This window comes from Gracilinanus agilis, chromosome 6 (genome assembly GCF_016433145.1).
Source record: "Gracilinanus agilis isolate LMUSP501 chromosome 6, AgileGrace, whole genome shotgun sequence".
Classification (NCBI taxonomy): Eukaryota; Metazoa; Chordata; class Mammalia; order Didelphimorphia; family Didelphidae; genus Gracilinanus; species Gracilinanus agilis.
This window is the reverse complement of record NC_058135.1, coordinates 283,737,189-283,760,007: the sequence shown is the minus strand read 5'-3', so window position 1 is coordinate 283,760,007 and position 22,819 is coordinate 283,737,189. Positions and strand designations below refer to the sequence as shown.

The window sequence follows — 22,819 nt, the reverse complement described above, 5'->3', positions numbered from 1 at the left end:
CTCTCTCTCTCTCTCTCTCTCTCTCTCTCTCTCTCTCTCTCTCTCTCTCTCTCTCTCTTTTGCGCCCCCTCCCCACCCAGGATGCTGCCTATGTCCAGGCAGAGTTCCCTCACTCTATACTCCCCCCACACCTCTGAATAAAGCCATGTGAACTCTGCCAGCATTAAGTCTCCTGTCTGCTCATTAGTGATTCATGGGGGAACAAGCCCCACACCCAATTCCATTCCACACATGTTGGTTTTGTTATTGATATGGTCATTTAAGCTGACAGTTTTCCTAATATTGAACTATCCCTGCATTCCTGGTGTAAAATCCACCTGGTCATGGTATATGAACCTTGTGATATAATCCTGTAATCTCCTTGCTAGTATTTTTATTTAAAATTTTTGCATCACTGTTCATTAGGGATATTGGTCTATAGTTTTCTTTCTCTGTTTTGGCAGTTACCTGGTTTAGGTATTAGTACCATATTTTTGTCATAAAAGGAATTTGGAAGAATTCCTTCTTCTCCTATTTTTACAGATAGTTTATGTAGTATTGAAATTAATCGTTCTTTGAATGTTTGGTAGAATTCACTTGTGGATCCATCTGGCACTGCGGCATTTTGGAAAATTCTTTAATGCTTAGTTCATTTTCTTTTTCTGTGATGGGACTATTTAAAGCATTCTATTTCTTGTTAATTTGAGCAGTTTACATTTTTGTAAATATTCATCTATTTAATTTAGATTGTCAGATTCATTGGCATATAGTTGGGCAAAATAACTCACTGATTAATCGTTTTACTTTCTTCTTAATTGGTTGTGATTTCACCTTTTTCATTTTTGATACTGGTAATTTGGTTTCCTTCTTTCAATGACAGAATATGAAGATATGGAAGATAACTAGATGTCAGTCAGTCAATAAGCATTTATTAAGAATCTTCTGTGTGCCAAGCACTGTGCTAGGAGATCAGGAAAGGCTTTCTACAAGATTGCATTCATTTCATATGGCTCTTGAAGGAAGTAAAAGATTCTAAGAAGCAGAATTGAGGAGGGAGTACATTTTAAGAACTGGGGATAGTCAGTGCAAAGGAACAGACATGGGAGATAGAGAAACATCAAGCTGATAAGTAGGGCTAGATCATAGAATGTGTGGAGGGAAGATGGGAAGAACATTAAATGCCAATTTATATTCGATCATGGAAGTAATAGGGAGCCACTGTAGTTTATGGAATGGTGTGGTGGGTGACATGGGCAGACCTGAGCTTGGGCAGCTGAGTGGAGGATGGACTGGAGTGGAGAGAGGGCTGGGGCAGGGAGACCCAGAAACAACTTCCTGCAATAGTCCTGGGGAATGCTGCTATGTTATATTAGGATGGAGGCTGTGGAGAAAGTGGAGAAAAGGGGATTCTCTAAAAGATAGCATGAAGGGGAGAAATGATAAGACTCACAACAGATTGTAAAAGTAAAAAGTTAAGGTTGTGAAACTGGGTGACTGAAAAAGAGATGGTGCCTTCAACAAAACAGGAGCTCTCAAAAAGGGAGGCTTTGGTGGCAAAAAATGAGTTTGTGGTACCAATTCATAGTGCAAGTCCTTCAGCCCAGGGCCAGGGCAAATGATAGTCTATGCACAGGTTTACATTTATTAGAAATAATCTGGAGCAGATTAGGAGAGAGGGCTCCCCTGATTATCTTTCCTTATGAGTGGAGTAAAAATGAATAATTAGTAGTGTATTGTTCATAATTATGGTTAGCATTAGGATTAGATGTAATAGTGATAATTTTGGATCAATTATCCCTGCAACTCTATCTAGATTAGTTCAGCTAGCCCAGTGATGGTGATCCTATGACATGGGTGCCAAAGATGGCATGCAGAGTGCTTTCTGTGGGCACTAGCGCTACCCTCCACCCTCCTAGTCCATTACTAGAAAGGCAGAGGGACTTGGGTAGAGCTGCTCCTCTCCCCCTCTCCACAGTGCCTGACAACATTTCTTCACATGCCCCCGCCCCTTCACCCCGCAGCCAATGGGAGTGCACAGGGGGTAAGGTGGGCAGCTCAAAGGGACCAGAGCTGGAGTGGAGCAGAGTGCTCTAGCCACTTCCCTCCCCCTCTCTATACTCCCTGAGGACATTCGTCATTTCACCTGCCCCTCTGTCCAGCAGTCCAATGGGAGTGCTTCCTCTCTCTCCTGTATAGGATAAGGAGGGAGGAGTCGGGTACTCCTGGCACTTGGTGGGGGGACAGGACATGGCATACAGTCTCTGGGGGACAAAGGGTGGGGCATGGCACATGGTCTCTAAAAGGTTTGCCATCCCTGAGCTAGATCCTTCTGGGAAGAGAGAAAAGAAGCCTGTCTCACATAACAAACAGTAGAAACATCCTCTCCCTGAAGTGAATAGATTAACCCTCATCCAATCCTCTTTCTGATTGCCTTAATACTTTTTTATGCAGCCAAACACCTTTCCTTTTTTTTTGTTATTGATTCTCAATCGACTTGCAAGCAGCATTTCAAGGGTTAAGAAAATGAAATCCCATTACAGTACAAAGAGTCGGCCATGGAGCCTAGAAGATACAGTAAAACTCCCATCTAGAAAATTGCTAGCAAGACTGTGGCTCTGGGCTTGTACATTCCTTAAACCTGACTAAACTAGCTGGGAACTAAAAAGGAGTCTGTCAGATAAGAAACCAACGACTCAGACACATGGGGTTGGGAACTCAAGGCACCATTGTATAGATTTCCTATAAAATAAGGACTCTTTTTATAAGCCAGTAGACATAGCTGAGGTGAAACCCAGCAATGTTCCCTGCTATCTGCTCTTTCTCTAATAAAGGCTGCTCCCTGTCACCATCTTATCAGTCTCCTGTCTGCTCATTAGAATGATTTCTGGGGGGTGTTAGGCACCCCCAAAATCCACTCCACACACATATAGATTCTTGAATTGAAAATATGTGGAAAGGGCCAAGGAAGATCAGTATTTTGGAAACTTTGCCTGATAATTTGGCTTTAATGGGAATTTTTTAGTTATCTTTGTTTAATCAGTCTACCTCATTTCTAAGCAATAGTGAACCAAGGAACTAAGAAACCAGCTTGTAATCATAATGTGTTGTGTTTTATTAAAGAGATTGTAAACAGAAACTCTTGGAAAACCTGAAGGGACTTGAGCTGAGAATTTCTTTCTTGCTTTTGGAGATGTATGCTAGAAGGGAGAGGTCACTGAGATCTGTCCTTGTGTATCATCAGTATGCTTTAGGAAGAGGAAATGGTGAGAGAAGGGTCCTGACATAGTCAATGTGAACCCTTAGGGGGAAAGAGAACCCCAATCTTGAAGAAGGTAAGGGATTTTTTTTTTTCCTGAGAGGAGGGTTTTTAAAATGACTAGTCTAGTAGACATTCGGTATGTCGCCAGTCTGACTGGGTGGTTGTTGATACTTTGTTGTTAAGTCAAGTTTGACTCTATGAGCCTATTTGGCAAAGATTCATTATACTAGTTGATTATACAAATACATAATTAATCAGGATTCAAAAGGTACAGTAATCCCAGTTTGGTCCAAATATTGTTTCAATAACAGCTTTTCATTTTTCATTATTTTTCAAAGGTAAATTTGTTCCATTCTTTGGGCTCTGGGGTTTAATGAGAACAGCCCAGAGGTAACTTGCTCTAAGTTTTCATCTTTTGTCCTCCCTGCTCTCTGTGTTAGCATTCCACATTGAAGATCAGGGAGGCTTGAGGGCAATCCTCCAAGTTTCTGTGTATGGAAATTGAGAATTCTAAAGTGCAGTTTTCTGGGGTTTTAAAATCTTTAATGTTAATTCACTAATTGCTGGTTTGTTGTGGAGAGACTTTTAGGGGAATTTCTGTAATAATACATGCAGATGGGGATTTCCTAGGAGACTGTAGGGGATCTGTAAGGGCTCTAGGAATGCCTTTACTATTCTTCTATATTTCCCTGGGGCTGAGTAGGGATATTGATCACAATAATTCCAGTAATAAGGAGTGTTAATAAGAGAAGAGTCACAGGAGGGAATCCTGAATGGGGGTGACCATCCTCCCTAGAATTCGTTTTGCAGTTCTAGGCTTCCATCTGAGACCTTGTCATTCAGGATGCGGTTTGATGGCCTCTGGCAGTTTGCCATATCTTTCTCCAGCTCATTTTCCAGATGAGGAAAGAGAGGCTTAACTTGGTTAATGGGCTTGCCCAGGGTCATATAGCTAGGAAATGTCGGAGGTCAGATTTGAATCCAGGGCTTTCTGATTCCAGGCCTCTTACTCTATCTACTGTGCCACCCAATTGCCCCTGTTGACGTATCAGGAATGTAGGAATTGGCTGCATATGTATTCAGCATAACCATAACTGGCTGGAAAAGAAAAGAAAAAGAGCAGTATTAATATTTTCCTCTCAGTTTCTCTAGACCTCTTACTCAGGAGCTTCAAGTCAACCTCTGCCCAGAGAGGAAGAGTAGGGTTTAGCTAACTGGGGGGGTTGACATTTGTTTAGCAGGGGTTCTAATTACTGCAGCTACTCACCAAATCCTTATTCATGAGCATTTCCATGATGAAACCTGAAGTCTTACCGTTGATGCCTAATTCTAAGAGAGAGAAGATTACCAGCATAGTTGAAATCCCTTGCCCAGAAACCTAATAGGAAGAAATAAAAAGAATTGTTAGCTCACTGGAAGACTCTCTTTTGTTGGTGCAGAGAAGGTAAGAGATTGATCTAATGTCTCTCTATGTCAATTAAGAAAAAAGTCGTCCCCTCTCCTCCTCTCTCCTGCTCTTCCCTGCCTTTCTCTCTTTTAAATAATTAGGTTGGAGATTCTCATGCCGGCCTCCTCCTTCTGCTTCAGAAGGAGGCCTTATCTTAGAAGTCTTTGAGGCAAGAAATAGGGGAATCTTAATGGAGATTTCACTTGGACCCATGCAGAGTGGTAAATGAATGTCACTGGGCCTGTGAACTTTCAAAGTGAAGGAGAGGCAAAGCTGAGGAGGTTGTCAGCAGGAAGTTGCCTACCCTCCTGGCCCAGAATATAACATGCATAAGCAGGTTTGAGTGTGTTCTTCTCCAGCAGAGCTGATCAGCAGTGCAGAGTCAATAGGTGAGAGGTGAAGATGTTCTCCAGCCTTTGGAGGCATGGGCTCCATGTGCCATGCTTAATAATTGCTAGCAGCTCTCTGTTATCTCTAGGATCCAATGCAATCCCCCCCCCCCACACACACACACTTTTGGCATTTAAAGTCCTTGATGACCTCCCTTGACCATGTATTATTGAATATTACTTCCCTCTATGATCCTGCCACATTCCCCTTGTTATAGTTCTGTGCCTTCAGGTGGAGGTGGACTGACTGTCCTCTATGCCTAGAATACATTCCCTCTATGACTTTGTGTCATAGAATCTAGTTTCTTTCAAAGCTGAGCTCCAGATCACCTTTGCCTGAAGCCTTTCCTGATCCCTTCAGGCAGCTAGTGCCTCCCCTTCTCAGTAGTTTTGTATTTTGTATGTGGGTATATGTGTATTTACATTCTCTTCTTTGTAGAATGTCATTTCTTTGAAGGTAAGGACTGTATCATTTCTGCCTTTATATCCTTAGACTTCTCAAAGTACCTGCACACAGGATGGAATAAATGCTTGCTGACTGATGTGGAGAATTCTACCTTCCAGCCAGTGTCACCTGTGGCTGAGATACGACACCATGCCTCACTTTGGGTATTGGGAGTTTGGCACTGAGCATGGTACTTTCTGTTTCTCACCTTGCTTATGAAGGTAGTAACATTTTTGTAGCTTAATTGACATGGTGTGTTGGAAAGAGAGGGTGGGTGTATGAACTATCTATTGAATGAGGCAGGCCTTAATAGGGAAAGACCTGGATGGATAATGTAAAAAGTGTAGGATGGGGTGTTGCATTGATTGACAGTCACCCTTCTTCACAATCTAAACTGCTCACAAAAGAACCCAGTAGTCCTGCTTTGTTGTTCAGTCATTTCAGTCACGTCTGACTCTTCTTGACCCCACTGGAATTTTCTTGAAAAAGATATTGGAATGGTTTGCCATTTCCTTCTCCAGCTTGCTTTACAGATAAGGAAACTGAGGGGATATGTTAATTGACTTGCCCAGGGACACTTAGCAGGTAAGTTCTGAGGCCTGAGTTGAACTTAGAAAGATGAGTCTTCCTAACCTCAGGCCTGGCACTCTATATACTGTGCCACCTAGCTGCCCACAATGGCCCTGCTGCCACTATACAATCCACCCAGGCCTGCCCATTCTGTGTAGCTCTTTCTTATGTGTTCCCATCCATTCACCATAGATGATGTTCCCAACATACTAAGGTCTTTCTCAGTAATGGCTCTGTCATCTAGAAGGTACCAGTAGAGCCTTCTGGCCACCCCTTTGTCATCTCTTGCTACCTCCACATGACCAGCTCCTCATCTCTTCTATCATTATATTCTATTACTTTGGATTTTCTCATTTCTTATATGTTGTTGTCTATTGGTGCTCACTGTGTGTTTCTCCATTTCTCCATTTGGATACTGATTTTTTCAGAGACTCTTATTAATTATATTAACAAGAGGCAATAGAAGAAAAAGCAAATCTTTTCTCCTTGAAAGTGTGGCTGTCAGATTCCAATCTGTATTGTATGGCATGACATGATCTAGAGAGTTCCATTCCTTAAAGAATGTAAAACCTGGAAAAAGATGTGGCAGGTGGCGATACTTTGAGCACACCCCATTCCCCCTTATTCCCTTTGTTTATATGCACAATAAAAAAACTCTACCTTGTGATCTTTGGTCACTGGGAAAGGCCATTGATCCAATTTATTAGTTATAGCTAGCCTAACTAATACTGATCATGCTCCAAACTTTGTGCCTTAATTTTAACTATTATAGTGCTTACCTTTGCCCAGTAGTTTTGATTGATTATTCTACCATTGAGAGTCATATCTAGCAGCAACAGAATGATGCCAACTATAGCACAAATGGCACTGGCAATGTTCATTCCTAGGGTGCTTTTTACCTAAAAGTAAAATATTAAAGAACAGGTCAACATCTACAACAAATGAGGTAGAAACTTTTGAAGGTTTTGATCTTTAGGCTCTGGCTCTTTTCTAAAGAAAAATCACTTTCCCGTCATTGCTTTTGTCAAAGGGGCTGTGCTGTGTTCTGGTGGCTACTTGAATTTCAGTTTTTTGTTTTTGCTTTTTAACTTGTGAGTTCATAATGAACCAAGCAAAGAAATGAGAAATGTCTTTTAAAACATTTCTCATTTCTTTGCTTAGTTCACTGAGATCAGACCTCTCACTCTCTAAAAGTTCAGATTTGTGGGGCTCTATAGAATAGAATTATCACCAAGCTTTCTTGGTCACATCTGTATGCCATTGGACAACATTTTTGCTCTCTACAGATCTATGTAACTGGCACTCTTGGATATTATTCCCTACTCTGAACTTGAACTGAAATGAGGGATCACAGTTCTTTGGAGGGAGCAGGATAAATAAGCATTACCTTGAGCTTTTAAGTCTCATAAAGGGCCTAAATTTTATCTTTCATGAAATGGAGAAGTTTGAAGTTCCTTCTCAAGTCCTTTCCAGCTCTGCATCTCTGCTCTGTGATCGGGAGGGCTGTATCTGAAAAGGTGTTCGTTACCTTTACAACATCCCTGACAAGGGGCCATCCAGCCTTTGCTCAAAATCACTTAGCACTGCCTCCACAGGTAGATTATTTCTATTTCTAAACAGACCTGATGGTTGGAGAGATTTTCCTTAAATCAAACCCAAGAGAAAGATACCAGTATAACTGAGGAGCACAAGTCCTGGCAGGTAGTCTTTTTTGAAAGGTGGCTGGGCACGATGACTTGCTGGTGTTGTGGTACTACATTTGATCTTCCTTCTTATTTGAAACATTTTTTTCCCCATTTTTCCCCAAAGGAATAATTTGCTCATGGTCAAGAGGAGAATTACTGTTTTGGGACTTGCGGCCCTTTTGGCTATTGATAAATAACAAATGTTTGGCTTTGGGGGCAGCTCAGAAACTCCAGAATGTGGGTGCAGTATCCAGTTGTGATCCTGGTATTGCTGGATAAATCCCAAGGCAAAACTTGATCAAGCCCACCAACCTTTCCAAGTTGATTCCTGATACTCCCAATCCTGTACTTTGTTTTATTCATATTGACCTTCTGGCTGCCCTTTGCATGTAGCTTACCAACTCCCACCTCCAAGATTTAAATAAAAAAACATTTTTATTTCCCTGACTTCTTACAGTTGGTTCCTATGTTCAAAATGCACTTTTCTTTCTCTTAGACTCCCTAATTTCCTTCAGGGCACATCTCAGATGTTACCTTCTTCATCAGTCTTTTTCTGATTGCTTCAATTGATATTATTTTGTAGAGCATTTTTTATGTAGTATCTCCCCTTAGATGTGTACACGTGCTATTTCTCCAACAGAATATAAGATCCTTGAAGGCTAGAGCTATTTCATTTTAGTCTAGCACAGTGCTCTGTGTTTGTTGCTGAATCTCACCCCAATTAAGTTCAGAGAAGTTTATCACCAAAATGGATATGGATCATGAGTTTTTCACCAGCAGTCACTTAGGGATTGTGATCAGGATTTAAGGCCTCAACTCCAGCAGCATCACTGACCCTTGAAGTGCTAAAGGATGATCGTGGCCATATGTAGTAGCAATTCTTGTGCCAGTTCCCAGAGTCCTTTTCAGAACTATAAAGGAAGCTTTTCTAACTCGTTAAGACCTGAAAGAGTTTGTTCTCCCTGGCATAGTCTTTAGGAATCTAGCTCCTCCCTAAGCCTCAGGAAAGCCTCAGAGCACAACTCCAGTTTCCATTGAACTCATGAGTGTTTGCCTGAGGTTCCCCAGTTCTTACGTTTGATCACTCGTGAAGAAGGCTTTAGGTACCTGGAAACACTCTAGAAGTGTGAATGACTGTGCCTTTAAAAAGAGTTGGAGAGAGAAGGCATATACACGAGAATATAAGCAACCATGCAGGATGCCAAGTCGCTTGTTAAGACAATGAGTGTCCTAGCGGATTGTGATATTAATAACATGTCACAATACATAGTGCTGCCTGGTTCTTCCTGGGGTGCCAGGGCCAAATAGTTAAGGTTTGGCCTCTTTGCCATGCTGATCTCCTTGTATAAGGGAACGATTCCTTCTCAGGTGACCATCTCAATAACTCAGGCATTATCTGAGCTCATTATCTGCTCCTTCCCACTACAGAAGTTGGGGATATGTGTACCTGGAGAGGGGCTTTGTTCATGAAGAGGTTCCTGGTCCAGTGACCCCACAGGAAAATGAGGGAAAAAAAGATGACCAAGCCCCTCAGACGGTCTTCCAGGAGAGTAGCATCTTCTTTTCCTTTATTTATTCCACAGACATTTGCTGAGGGCTTAGACTGAGAACTGGCCTTGGAGTCACTGGGTCATAGCTTTTACAGGAAGGAGCTTTACAGGCCATAAAGTCCAACGCCTTCATTTCCCCACTGAAAAATCTTCAGTTTAGGGAGATGAAGTACTTGCCAACATTGCACATCCAGTGAGTGTCTCAGGAGGGATTCAAACCCAGATCTTAACTTCTAGACCAGTGCTCCATCCACTCCCCATCCTGTCAGAAACACCTGGCCTCAGATCCTACTTCAGACACTTACTAGCTGGGTGACCCTGGACAAGTCACTCAGTCTTAGTTTTCAAGTCTGTAAAATCAGTCTATCAATTGACAAGTTTCTGCTAAGGTCTTTCTACGTGCTACTCACTGTGCCAAGTGCAAACAATACAAAGAACTTTTCTTCTCCTCATAAAAAACCCAAACCACAGGCCCCACCTTCAAGGAACAAAAATTCTAAAAAGAGAGAAAATAGGTACATCAGCAGATTGTAGAAGATAATTATAATAGCTCTAGCCATGATACAGTTTGCAAAACTTTTTATCTATGTTATCTCATATAACTGGCAGAACAAACAGAAATTAACTTTTGATGGGAAAGCTCTGAGAAAGGCCTTCAGTAGAAAGAGGCCTTTAAACTGAGTTTCAAAGAAAGATGGGAATTTTTCTAAGAGGTTGAGGTGAAGGTAAGAAGCACGGAAGCTAGCTAATGGAGGGATGAGGAACAGAATAATAAGTAAGCCCTTTTTGGGGCAACAAGGTGGCTCAGTGGATAGAGAGCCAGGCCTGGAGATGGGAGGTTCTGGGTTCAAATGTGACCTCCCAGCTGTGACTGGGCAAGTCACTTAACCCTAGTTACCTAACCCTTCCCGCTCTTCTGCCTTGGAACTGATATCAATTCTAAGACAGAAGGTAAGAGTTAAAAAAAAAAAAAAAAGTAAGCCCTTCTGGCTGCATTATAGTATTCAGAGAGGGAGCGATATATAAGAAGTCTGAAAATGTGGGAAAGGAAAGACATTTATATTGTTCCTAGAAGTAATAAGGAGGCCCTGGAGTTTTTTGGTAGGGTCAGACTTATGCTGCCAAGAATCACTTTGGTAGCTATGCCAGGGAGACCTAGAGGAAGTGAGACTGATTAGTCCAGACAAAAGGTAGTGAGAGCCTCAATGAAGTAATGATTAAGTGGAAAAACGGGGATTTGGATACATGTTGGGAATGATAAATAAATGATGAGATATTTACCAGAATTTTACTATGTGCTAAAGACTATTTTGTACTGAGGATACAAATATAATAAAGAAAAGCTATTTCTGTTCCCAAGGAACTTCCATTCTAATGAGGGAGGATAAGATGTAAAAGGGAACTAGAAAGGTGAACAGGGAAGCCATGGATTGGGAATGTTCTGACAAGATAATGTAAGCACTTATCATTGACTAACCTAGCCCAGGGTGGTTCCAGGGACAGAGGCCAAGGTTCTGGTGGGTCAGGGATGAAGAGGATGAAAATGATGACCAGAGTGCAAGTAGCATAGTTGAAATAGTGAAGGCAAAAATAACAAAATTTGGTAACAGGTGGGACATGGAGGTCGAATAAGGAGTTGAGGTTGACACTGAGATTGCAAATCTAGGTAACTGAGAAGATGGTGGTATCTTCCATGGTAATGGAGAAATTTAGAAGAGGAAAGATGAGTTCCATTTTGGATATATATTGAGTTGTTTTTTTTTTTGAGATTCTTATAGGATACCCATTTCAAAATATAAGTTCTGTGGTAGGTCCAAGTAGAGAATAATAGCAAATAACAGAGAAAAGTCATTTGGAACCTCCTCTTCTTGGAATAGTCATTTAATTTGATTCTGCATTCTTTGGGACAATTATTTCAATCTCTCAGAGATCTATAGTTTCACTGTTTTGGTTTTTCCTTCACTGGTACAGGTTACCACTTTTATGAAAGTAGATACTTTTAAAGATTTACTGTCTCTCTCAGATGATGAGCCTCTTAGAACTCAGTCTGTTTTTTCTCTGTTGACAGATAAAAAGTCCATTATTGAGTCTGACCTCTTAAGCAAGGCTTTCCTATTTGGTGGGAGAATTTCAAGATTACCTCTGCTGGCAAAGCCTTTGAAATCCGAGGGTCACTTTCACATTTCGATGGAGCATCAGAGATGGATTTTTATTTTATCTTTCTCCAAGATTTATATTGCCCTCCCCCAAATAATATTATATAGGATAAAATTATAATCTCTCAAAAAGTTCCCAAATGGAGTGTTGTGACTTACCAAATAAGGTGTAGGACTGCTTGCTGCTAATATGGAGAAAGATCCAGAACATATGTACTGAATGAAAAAAAAAAGGCAATTAGGAAATTGGAATGGTTTTTTACATCTCTAGGAAGTTGCTCTCTTTTCATCAAGGTTTTTTTTTTTACCTCTTTCTTCCTTTAAACCTCATTCCTCAACTTGAGAGAATTGTATTGGTCAGAATAGTTGTCACTCAATATTGATCACCATAAAATATTGCTATTATATATACATTGTGTTTTTGATTCTGCTTACTTCTTATTAGTCTTATTAGTTTTTTCTGCAAGCACCCCACTCATATAAGTCTTATTAGGTTTTCCTGCAAGCACCCCACTCATCATTTTTTATAGCACATTAGTATTCCATCACAAAAATATGAACCACAGTTTGTTCAGCTATTATCCAGTTGATGCTCTTGAGCTGCTAAATTATTTTTGTACATATGGGTCCTTTTACTTTTTAAAAAAATTCACTTTGGGATATAGACCTAGGAGTACTATTGCTGGGCCAGATGGGCATATTCATGGTTTTATAGCTCTTTTGGCATAGTTCAAATTGCTCTCTAGAATGATTAGATCAGTTCACAACTCTTATAGTGCATTAGTGTTCCAATTTTTGTACATTCCTCCAACTTTCCTCATTCTTTTCTGTTATATTAGCCAATCTGATAGGTGTTGAGGGGATATCTCAGAGTTGTTTGAATTTGCATTTATTTAATCAATAGTGATTTATTGGAGCAGCTAGGTGGCTCAGTGGATTGAGAACCAGACCTAGAGACAGGAGGCCCTGGGTCAATTCTGGTCTCAGACACTTCCTAGCTTTGTGATGCAGGGCAAATCCCTTAACCCCCATTGCCTAGCCCTTACTGCTCTTCTGCCTTGGAACTAATACACAGTACTGATTCTAAGACAGAAGGTAAGAATTAAAAAAATTTAATTTAATTTAAGAAATAGTGATTTAGAGCATTTATTCATATGATTTAGAGAGCTTTGATTTCTTCTTCTGAAAACTGTCTATTCACATTCTTTGACTTTTCTTAAATGGGGAATGATTTGTATTACTTTTTATGGTTAATTTTTCTTTTCTTTTTTTCAATTAAGTGTAGAATCAATTTTTATACAATTATTTTCTGACATTTTGTGATTCAGATTCTCTCCCTCCACCTCCCTGAAGTGGTAAATGGTCTAAGTTATACCAGAGTTTTCATGCAGTGCATATTTCCATATGAATGACTTGTATTCTTATAAATTTGACTCAGTTCTCTACATATTTGAGAAATCAGGCTTTTATCAGACAAACTTGCTGTAAATATTTTTTCCATAGTTACGACTACTAACTATATTTCCTTCCATTCCATTTTTCCCCTTCTTCTACCCTATAGGATAAGATAGAATTCTATACCCATCTAAGTATGTGTGTTATTTCCTCTTTAGGCCAATTCCAGGTAGAGCGAGGTTCAAGCACTGTCTGCTTCCCATCTCCTGTAAAAACTCTTTCAGGTGAAATAAATCCTACCTCTCCCTTCCCCTTTACCCAGTGCATCTCTCTTTCTTACTCCTTAGTTTGATTTTTTTGGATTTCATCCCATATAGTTAACAGACACTTCTTCTGCTCTCTGTCTATGTATACTCTTTCTAACTCCCTAATAATGGTAAAGTTCTTAAGAGTAATCAGTATCATCTTCCTATGTAGGAATGTAAATAGCTTAACCTTATTAAATTCTTAATGATTTCTCTTTTGTGTTTATCCTTTTTTATGTTCCCCGATTCTTGTATTTGAAAATCATATTTTCTATTCAGCTCTGGCTTTTTCTTCAGGAATGCTTGAAAGCCCTTTATTTCATTAAATATCCACTTTCCCCCTGAAGGATTATACTCAGTTTTGCTGAGTAGGTGATTCTTGGTAGTAATCCTAGCCCTTTTGCCCTCCAGAACATCATATTCCAAGCCCTCTGATCCTTTAAAGTAGGAGTCTCTAAGTCTTGTGTTTTCCTGGTTGGGGCTCCAGAATATATCTGTTGTTTCCTTATGGCTACTTGCAGCATTTCCTCCTTGACCTGGGAGTTCTGAAATTTGGCTAGAATATTCCTGAGAGTTTTCATTTCGAGATCTCTTTTAGGAGGTAATTGGTGGATTCTTGTAATTTCTATTTTACCCTCTGGTTTTAGGATATCAAGTTTTCCTTGACAATTTCTTGAAATATGTTTTATAGGCCCTTTTAAAAAATAATGACTTTTCAGATAAGTCTAATAATTATTAAATTATTTCTCCTGGATTTCTTTTTTAGGTCATTTCTTTTTCCAATGAGGCATTTCACATTTTCTTCCATTTGTTTTAATTCTTTTTGGTTTTGTTTTATTGTTTCTTGATGCCTCATGGAGTCATTAGCTTCCACATGCCTGATTCTAATATTTAAGAAATTATTTTTTCAATGCAGTTTTGTATCTCCTTTTCCATTTGGCCAATTCTTACTTTTATGAAGTTCTTCTCTTCAGTGGATTTTTGTGCCTCTTTTACCATTTGGTTTACTCTATTTTTAAGATGTGTCACTATCAATTCTTTTCCCCAGTTTTTCCTCTACTTTTCTTATTTGAATTTCTAAACCCTTTCTGAGCTCTTCTATGATTTTTCCAGGCCTAAGATCAATTCACTTTTTTTTGAGGCTTTGTATATAGTTGTTTTGACTTTGCTGTTCTTCTGAGTTTGTGTTTTGATTTATCTTGCCACCATAGTAATTTTCTGTGGTAAGGTTCTTTTTTTGTTATTTGTTCATTTTTTCCAACCTATTTCTTGAGTTTTATGTTAAAGTTAGGCTCTGCTCCTGAGGTGGAGGGGGCATGTGAATGCCAAGCTTCAGGTTGTTTTGTGCTGCAATTTTCACAGCTAGTTCTTGTGATCTGTTAGTTTTTCATTCTTCCAAAGTGGTATTTGACCTACCACCCACAATGATTTAATGATTATTTTTGTACTTTCCAGATTATTTAGCACTTGCATCCTTTGCTAGGACTTGCCTAAGTGAAAGATATATATTTCTATTCTATTTTAGTTTTTGACGGTATCACTGTCACTATGTCATAAGATTTCTCTCAATAAAAAAGGCCATCTCCTAAGGCTTGGGATCTCTGGTTCTGATCTTGACCAGGGTTCAGCTTTATTGGGAATTTGGCCTCCTTTCAATAAATCTATTTAGCTTGGAGTTTTTATACTGGTGTGATAATTTTTGCCATGCTTAGGACTGCAATTTGGAAATATGTATGGCCATGCCACTAAGTCATGCACCTGGTACTGTCAGAGGATCCTTTGGGTCTCCTATAATCTTCTTCTACCCATTTGTCAGACCCTCTTACCATCTGTGGACTAAGAGCTCTGGAAGATACCACTGAAGCCAATTCAGTTACTCTGAGCTGCTGGTTTCCTGAGGAGCAGGCTGTGCCTCACTCACATCTCCATGAGATAGACTTTTTCTACCAATCTTCTAAGTTGTCTTTAGTAGCCAGATGCTTAACTCCATCCTTTTATTGGTTCTGCTACTCCAGAATTCATTTTTAAGTATTTTTTTTTAATTTTAAAGGGGAATTTGGGAGAGCTCAGGTGAGTTCCTGCCTTTACCCAAACATCTTAACTCATTCCCCCGAAGATACCTCTTTAAGACCACAAATTGCAGGATGGAGACTGACCTGCTTTCTCAGATATGAATGAAATCACATGATAGGACCAACAATAATAATTTTGATAATGATAAATAATAATAGGAATAGTGACTACTGTCCCTTATATTTTGATAGCACTTTAAAGTAGTCAGGATTTTACACATGTTATCTCTAGCTAAATGAGGAAGGCCTCTTCACCCACTCACTACTAGCCACAGATGAAGACATTTTGGCTTTAGCAATTCTTGTGGCTGGTCAGTGAAGCTGCATGTGGGGAAATAGTACTCCTGGCTTACGTTTTAAGATCCCTGCAGCAAGTAACACACACACACACACACACACACACACACACACACACACACACCTGACATTTTCAGGGCCCTTATATTGAAAGCTACTCATTTCAATCTACTCACCCCGATGGCTCCCCAGAAAGGGTATCCACTCTTAAAGGACAAAGTGGCATAACCAGAATAGAGGACATCAATGTCTACAGAAAGAAGACTCAGAATAATCCCCAAGCCCAAGTGCATCAGACCAATCACGATCTGGATAGCCTGTAGAAAGAAAACACCGAGAAGAAAGAAAAGTGTTAACATTTCTTCCTTATTCAAACCTTGGAAGGCTTTTTTTGTTCCTGCTGTCAAATGTATTCATTTTGCAAGCACAGAAACACTGTGTTGTTTAGGAATTCCATAGAAAGCATGATCGGTGACCTCTTTGAGCCACATCAGGTGTTGGAATAATTTTCTTTAACCTAATAAATGGGACAGTCAGTGTCCCACTACTGAAGTTCTGGACTCATGTGGACCAAGGCCTTCTTTTCTTCTTACTTTTTGCTAAGAACAAAACAAAAAGCCAATAAAAGTAAGCCAGATTTAGAAAAAAAAAGCAGTTTGGTATGTTTTATGGGGCCATTATTTCTGTTTTTTGCCTTCTTGGTGTGTAAATGGAATTAGCTCACCCTCATTCATTCTTTAGATTCTAGCCACCAGGAATAATGTCACCCCACCCAACTTAGAATTAAGTGGGATGGGGGAGGTCTGTGACTCACATGTGATAGTAAGTGACGAATCAAAAAAACGTGGGTAAGTTAGGCTGACCTCTCTTTCTTTTCCTTGGTGTTTCTGGAGGCTCCAGCCTCAAAAGAGGCCTCTCTTCTTAGAGGAGGCCTTGTGGCTAGAAGCCTTGTTTAATTCACCTCTGTGCCCCCTTTGTTGGAGCCCCTGAAGCTTTGCCTGGTTTGGGCCTCCAGACCAGGCCAGAGTTTTTCTCTCTCTCAATTTCCCTTCCTTCACTCTTTCCGTATTGTAAATAAAACACCATAAAAGTCATCCTGACTTGGGTCTCTTTTATTAGGAATTGATATTTATTCAATTCCTTGGCGACCACACTAAAACTCTTAAATATCCAATCCATTCATAATCTGTTTCCCCTTTTTACATTGGTATATATGTCTCAGTGTTGAGGAAAAGTTATGTATAGTTTAACAACTTTTTACAGATCATTCCAAATTGATTTTAAAAGGATTATATCAATGTACAAGTTAATCAACTGTATTTTAGAGAACTTGATTTAGAGTACTCCCTATCATTGGCTGTTTCTTTTACTGGCTTTGCCAATTTGTTGGGCATAAGGTGGGACCTTAGTACTGTTTTACTTTAAATTTATTTTATTATTAATAATTTGGGGATTTTCATATGGTTGTTGATAATTTTCATTTCTCTTTTTGTAAATCATACATCATATATTGAGAAATAGCTCATTATTATTGTGTGTGTCTTATATATCTTCTTCTTCAAACTTTCTCTATACATTGGACTAGAGGCAAATGTTACAGCTAATCTCAAGGCCCACCATGGATATATGCTGACTGTGGGATGCTGGGCAAGTCAATTAACCTCTAGTGTTCTAGATAAGATAATAAATTAGGCTAAGACTGTATTCAGAGAATATGCCCCTTTGCATTGATACCCAGGCCCTTTCCCTTTTCAGGTTTTATCAAAAACGTATGATGCCAAGATTTTTCTCCTCATGTAATAGCTTCTCTCTTTATCCTAGTTGCATTGATTTTTAATTTCCTGCAAGTAGGTTTAAATAATTTTCATACATCACTTTAAAATTTCAACTTAAAATCAATTTTACAAATTTGAAATGACTTATTTTGTCACTTATGAGCTCTTCTGCCCCTTGTTTGAATATGATCCCTACCTCTAATGATCTAAAAAGTAACCCTAATTTTCCTTCTGCGATATGACTTTTTATGGTTGTTTTTTAAATTTTTTTCATAGCACATGTTGTAAGATGATATTCTAAATCTATTTTCTGGCAAACCATTGTCCAGTTTTCCCAGGGTTCTTGCCAAATAGGAAAACTGTCCTTATTTCTGTTCTTGTACTTAATGAATTTTGAGAGGCTATATTCATTTGCCACTAGGTGTTGATTAGATAGCCTGTTCTACTAATAATCCTTTAAAAAAATTCTTACCTTACATCTTAGAATCAATACTATCTATTGGTTTGGTTCCAAGAGAGTAGAACAGTATGGACTAGGCAATGGGGGTTAAGTGACTTGTTCAAGTCTCACAGCTAGGAAGTATCTGAGGCCAAATTTGAACTCAGGACCTCCTGTCTCTACACTTAGCTCTTAAGCCATTGAGCCACCTAACTATCTAACCCAAACTAATATACTTCTACATATTTTTTAACTAGTATCACATATTTTGAATGGTTACTATTTTTCTAAAAAACATTTTGAGATCTGGTAATGCTAGAAAACTCCCTGTCTTTTTACTCCTACATTTATTTTTCTTTGAAATTCTTGACCTCCCTTCCCCTTGAAAAAAGGAATTGCTATTATTTTGTCTACTTCTAGAGTAATTCATTGATAGTCTGGTATAACACCAAATCTGTAAATTAATTTGGTAGCACTATTATTTCTATTATGTTGATGCTGAGCAGCTACAAACAGTGAATAGTTCCTCACTTCTTAAAGACTTCCTTTATTTCTGTAAAAAGTATATAATTATATCTCTTGAATGTGTCTTGGTAGGTTGATTCCAAATTAGTTGTTTTGAACAAATAGACCACTTAATAAATGTTTATTAAGTACTCTGTCCTAGGTACTTAGTTATTTAAATGGAATTTTACAAATAATTTCCATCTGATTTTTTCATGACCCACTCATTTTTTAGATCACATTTTTCTGCATTTAAATTGGAGACTTCTTTCATATTTTGCTTATTGATAACAAATTTCCCCATTATTTATTACAGATATTTTTTATCTCTTTCATTTTGCACTTTTAAATGAGCTTTTTGCTCTAGTATCAGTCAATTTTTATGAAAGTTCCATGAAATTAAAAAAGTCAAACTTCTTAATATTTTCTTCTAATAATCTCAAAAGGTTAAATGTGTCTCTTTTTTCTATATTCTGTTACAATCCTTGTCTTCTTTTTGGGAAGAGTTATATTCTTAAATTTCTTTAAATCTGGAAGAAGCAAGTTAAAATCTCTCAAGTTATTATCTTTCTATTTAGATATCCAGCAATTAAATTAAAATTTCCTTTGAATTTTAAAATGATGTGCTATTTACACACACACACACACACACATATATATGTATTGATATTATTCCATTATCTACATCAGGAGTTGAGATCTGTGAATTTGCTTTTAAAAAATAATGTTTTGATAAATGAATTTCAATATAATTGGTTAATTTTGTAATCCTATTTATTTTATTTTCTGTATTTTAAAACATTATTTTGAGAAGAGGTCCAGAGGCCTCACCAGATTCTATAGGGGTCCAGGACATGAAAAAGGCTAATTACAAAGCTCCATAATAAATAAATATTTAAATAGTGCCTAATACCACAAAAAGCTAAGAACATCTGATCTACGGTATTGTGCCTCAAAACAGAGTATTATTTTCTTGTCTAATCTCTTATCTCCATTTATTTGTTTTTGTTTTCTTGTGAAAGATCATAATGAAATTGACCTGGATGGAAGTATTGTTTGGGGAAATGGAGTGGGAGAAGTATCACACTGTACAGTTTGTCTCCCAGATGTCTTGGGGTGGAAATATTGAACAAGATTTCATGCCTATCTCAAAATTTATTATTCTGAACCAGCAGAATGGGAGGTGCCTCAAATGGGCTCCAGTGATAGTATTCTTGTCATGCCAGCATTGGTGTTCCTGGCTCATAGTACCCAGATGAAGCTCCCTTGACTCCCACATTTGAAGTCTGGCTTTGTTTGAATCAATGCTAAACAAATTTTGTTTAGAAATTTGTTATGTCCATGTGACGTTTGGCCATTTCTCTTGGGAGCAGGGAGAGAAACTTTCAGTACTAGGTTCTCAGGGAGGATTTTATGTTTATGATTAGACTTTATACTCAGTGGGAGTCATAAACTTTATCTTCAACGCCTAAACCCTTGGCCCACTGAATCATGTAAATACAAGAATGAATGTAAATACAAGAAAGAGCTAACTTACCCCTAGTGGCTTCCCGAATTCTTTAAAGCGTAAATCTGATGTCGCTTTAACTGAGTTTGCAGCATGTATAGTACTTTGATTCTGGAGACTATTGATTTGAGGATACTGACCCACTGAGGGCTGCTTTGCCATATTGAGTGGACCTAGAGGATGCGAAAAGTTGGAGGGTCCAGTATTACTTTGTAGGCATGGATTAGGAGGATTTTCATGAACTCTGTCAAGCCATGAGTGAGAGTCTGATGCCATTGTGTCCAGGAGGCTGTAAAATATAGTAAAAGATGATTCATTTACCCAGGAAAGACTAAGAAGACATTTTAACACATTTAATTTTAATTATTGATGCCAGTGAAGGAGAATAGGGGTACACAGAAAGGACAATGGTATCTGATCCCCCAAATCCTTTATATTTGGTTTTGGCATAGAACCTAAGGGGAGTAGTAAATTTGGGTCCCCTTCTATCTTTGGCTCAGTCCAATACTAAAAAGAATGGGTGTTTTCTGAGCCTCCTCCAATTGATGAAACCTAGAAGTGGCTCAGACCCTTTCTTACTATGTGATGGGTTTGTTGGCTTTGGGATACAACCATTTTGGTCATTCATCTACATGGCACATAATCTGCACATCAGTTATTGAGAGGTGATCATATTACATTTTCCCCTCCTCTTTGGAGACAGATTCTTTTTGGGGACCCTGACCAAAAAGGTCTAAGGATGAAAGATTCTTTGTCCTCACAGGTCCAAGCCTGCTAGAGAGGGCAGGAATTGGACAAAGAGATCAGGGATTAAGTCATAATTCTAGACAAATGCCCTATGGAAATAACTATTGAAATGAACAAAGCTTAGATTTTTGTCTATCAGTGGTCAGGTCCAAAGCTCTGAGGTAAACCCTTCTGAAGTTTTGAGAGTAAAGGATTTCCTGAATGCTCAGGTTGAGGGGCTCTGGTTTCTGATCAGGTCTCTATGATACTGAATAGTTGTGTCAAGTCAAACCAAGGCAAGTCACAGACCCATGGGGCACAATGGAAAGGACGCTATATTTCAGGATGCAGGATGTGGGCTTGAATTGTAGCTCTGCCACTGACAGCCTGGGTGGCCTTTGGCAAGTCCCTCAACCTCTCTGAACCTCATTTTACTTATCTGCAAAATTAAGATAGGCCTAGATGGCCTCAAAGGCCCCTTCTGGCTTCAAATCTATGATCCTATGAGCTATTCTAGGCCTCAGTTTTTTAATCCTTAAAATGAGATTTCCTCTGAAGTCAGTAAATCAGGCATTTATTGATGTTTACTATTATACCAGGCATTGTACTAAGTGCCACAGATACAAAGAAAGGGAAGGGAACAATAGTCCTTGCCCTGAAGAAGCCTATGTTCTTGTGAGATGAGAAACAGGTAAATAACTAGGAACAATGAGATACATAGTGAGTGGATGGGAAGTCATCTGAGAGTCTAAGGCAGTGATGGCGACCTTTGAGAACCTTTTAGAGACCACGTCATATGCCGGCGGGGGGGGGGGGGGGGGGTTGCTGCAGGCTTCCCTTGGCTGGAGAAGACTAGTAGGGTTGGAAGGAGGGGGAAGGTGGCTTCTTATTACAATGCAGGGTGCATGTTCTGGTCAAGTTTGATTCAAATGCAACCCCACAAGGCCTCTGATTGGCTCTGTTGTAGAGATGCGACCTTTAGACGGCTCATCCTCTAAGCAGCTGCTAGAAAAATCTTCCCAATCTACAGATCTGACCATGCCACTTCCCTGCCCTGTTTCTTTGTTGCTCTCAGGTCAGCGGTTCTTGATCTTTTTGTCACCTCTTTGTTGGTCTGATAATGTCTATTGATCTCTTCTTAGAATTAGGTTTTTAAATGGACAAAATACAAAGGAAATCAATTATAGCAAAATCCCCAAACTCCAAAAAGCCAGTCTTATGTGCCTCAGAGTAAGAAGCTTTGCTGTAAGGGGCAGCTAGGTGGCTCAGTGGATTGAGAGCCAGGCCTGGTGTCAGGAGGACATGGGTTCAAATCTGACCTCAGTATAAAAAGAGAGGAGAAAAGGGCCCAGAAAAGAGCCTCTGAGATATGCATGGTTAGTAGATATGACCTGGATAAAGACCCAGTAATGACACCTGTGTGACAGTGGACAAGGTTAGATGGCCTAATCCCGGTGTCTAACCCTTGTTGCTCTTCTGTCTTACAACTGTACTGACAGAAGGTAAAGGTCAAAAAAAAGAAAAGAAAGAACCTTTGCTGTAAGATGATGTATAAATTCAGCAGGGCAATGAAAACCCTTCATAATCTTGTTCTAGCTTACTTTCCCTGCATTATTTCATTCTCCTTCATAGCAACTCAGCCGGCCAACTTGTCCTCTGACCTCAGCATGCCTCTGGGCCTCTGCTGGGTCCCCAGGGGTGATGGGGTGAACCCTCCCCTCACAGCTGCTTTTTTTTAAAGCTCAGTTTATAGGCCACCTCCCAGGGGAGGCTTCCCCACATCTGCCTAGTTCAGTGCTTGCTTCCTATTCTCAGGGTCACTCCTGTTTCTATGTATGAGAAACAGCCCAGGTTAGAGCTGGCTGGAGGGTCAGGAGGATTGAGGTTCAAGCTGCATCTTGTTTCTAAACCCGGCTGTGACTTTAGGAAAATCTCTTCACCTCACAGTGAGCCAGGCGACTCTATCAGACTACAAGTAGCTTTGGTAGAGAGATTTATTCACAGGGGCTCTCTATGATGATAAAATGATCTGGTTTGGGGAGAGCAATGGCTACGGTTACTCCAGGCAGCAGGATGAGAAGTTGTGGGTGCCTCTGGTCTTGTCTTTGTATTCCACAACCCTGCACTGATATTGGGGTGATTGGTAAACCACACCAATCTGTACCTAGGCATTCTGAGTTCTTACTGCTGCTAGCTAAATCATTTACTGTACTGAACTCCTTTTAAAGACCTTTGTTACCCGAATTTTTAAAAAATGAGGCCACAATTGGGTGACCTGTGGTAGCCTGAGCTTGATTTCACCTCCCTTAATTTAATTAA

General features: G+C 39.4%; 1 protein-coding gene across 1 annotated transcript; it reads right to left on the bottom strand.

The window, feature by feature from the left end:
- Nucleotides 1-4,249: 4,249 nt before the first annotated feature.
- MS4A12 (membrane spanning 4-domains A12) lies at nt 4,250-20,050 on the bottom strand. Its single transcript, XM_044681182.1, has 6 exons — nt 19,805-20,050; nt 15,726-15,866; nt 11,640-11,696; nt 6,869-6,988; nt 4,506-4,616; nt 4,250-4,336 (listed from the first exon to the last, which is right to left on the bottom strand). Exons 1-6 carry the CDS (start codon nt 20,048-20,050, stop codon nt 4,250-4,252), a joined length of 762 nt encoding a protein of 253 aa, XP_044537117.1.
- Nucleotides 20,051-22,819: the final 2,769 nt, after the last annotated feature.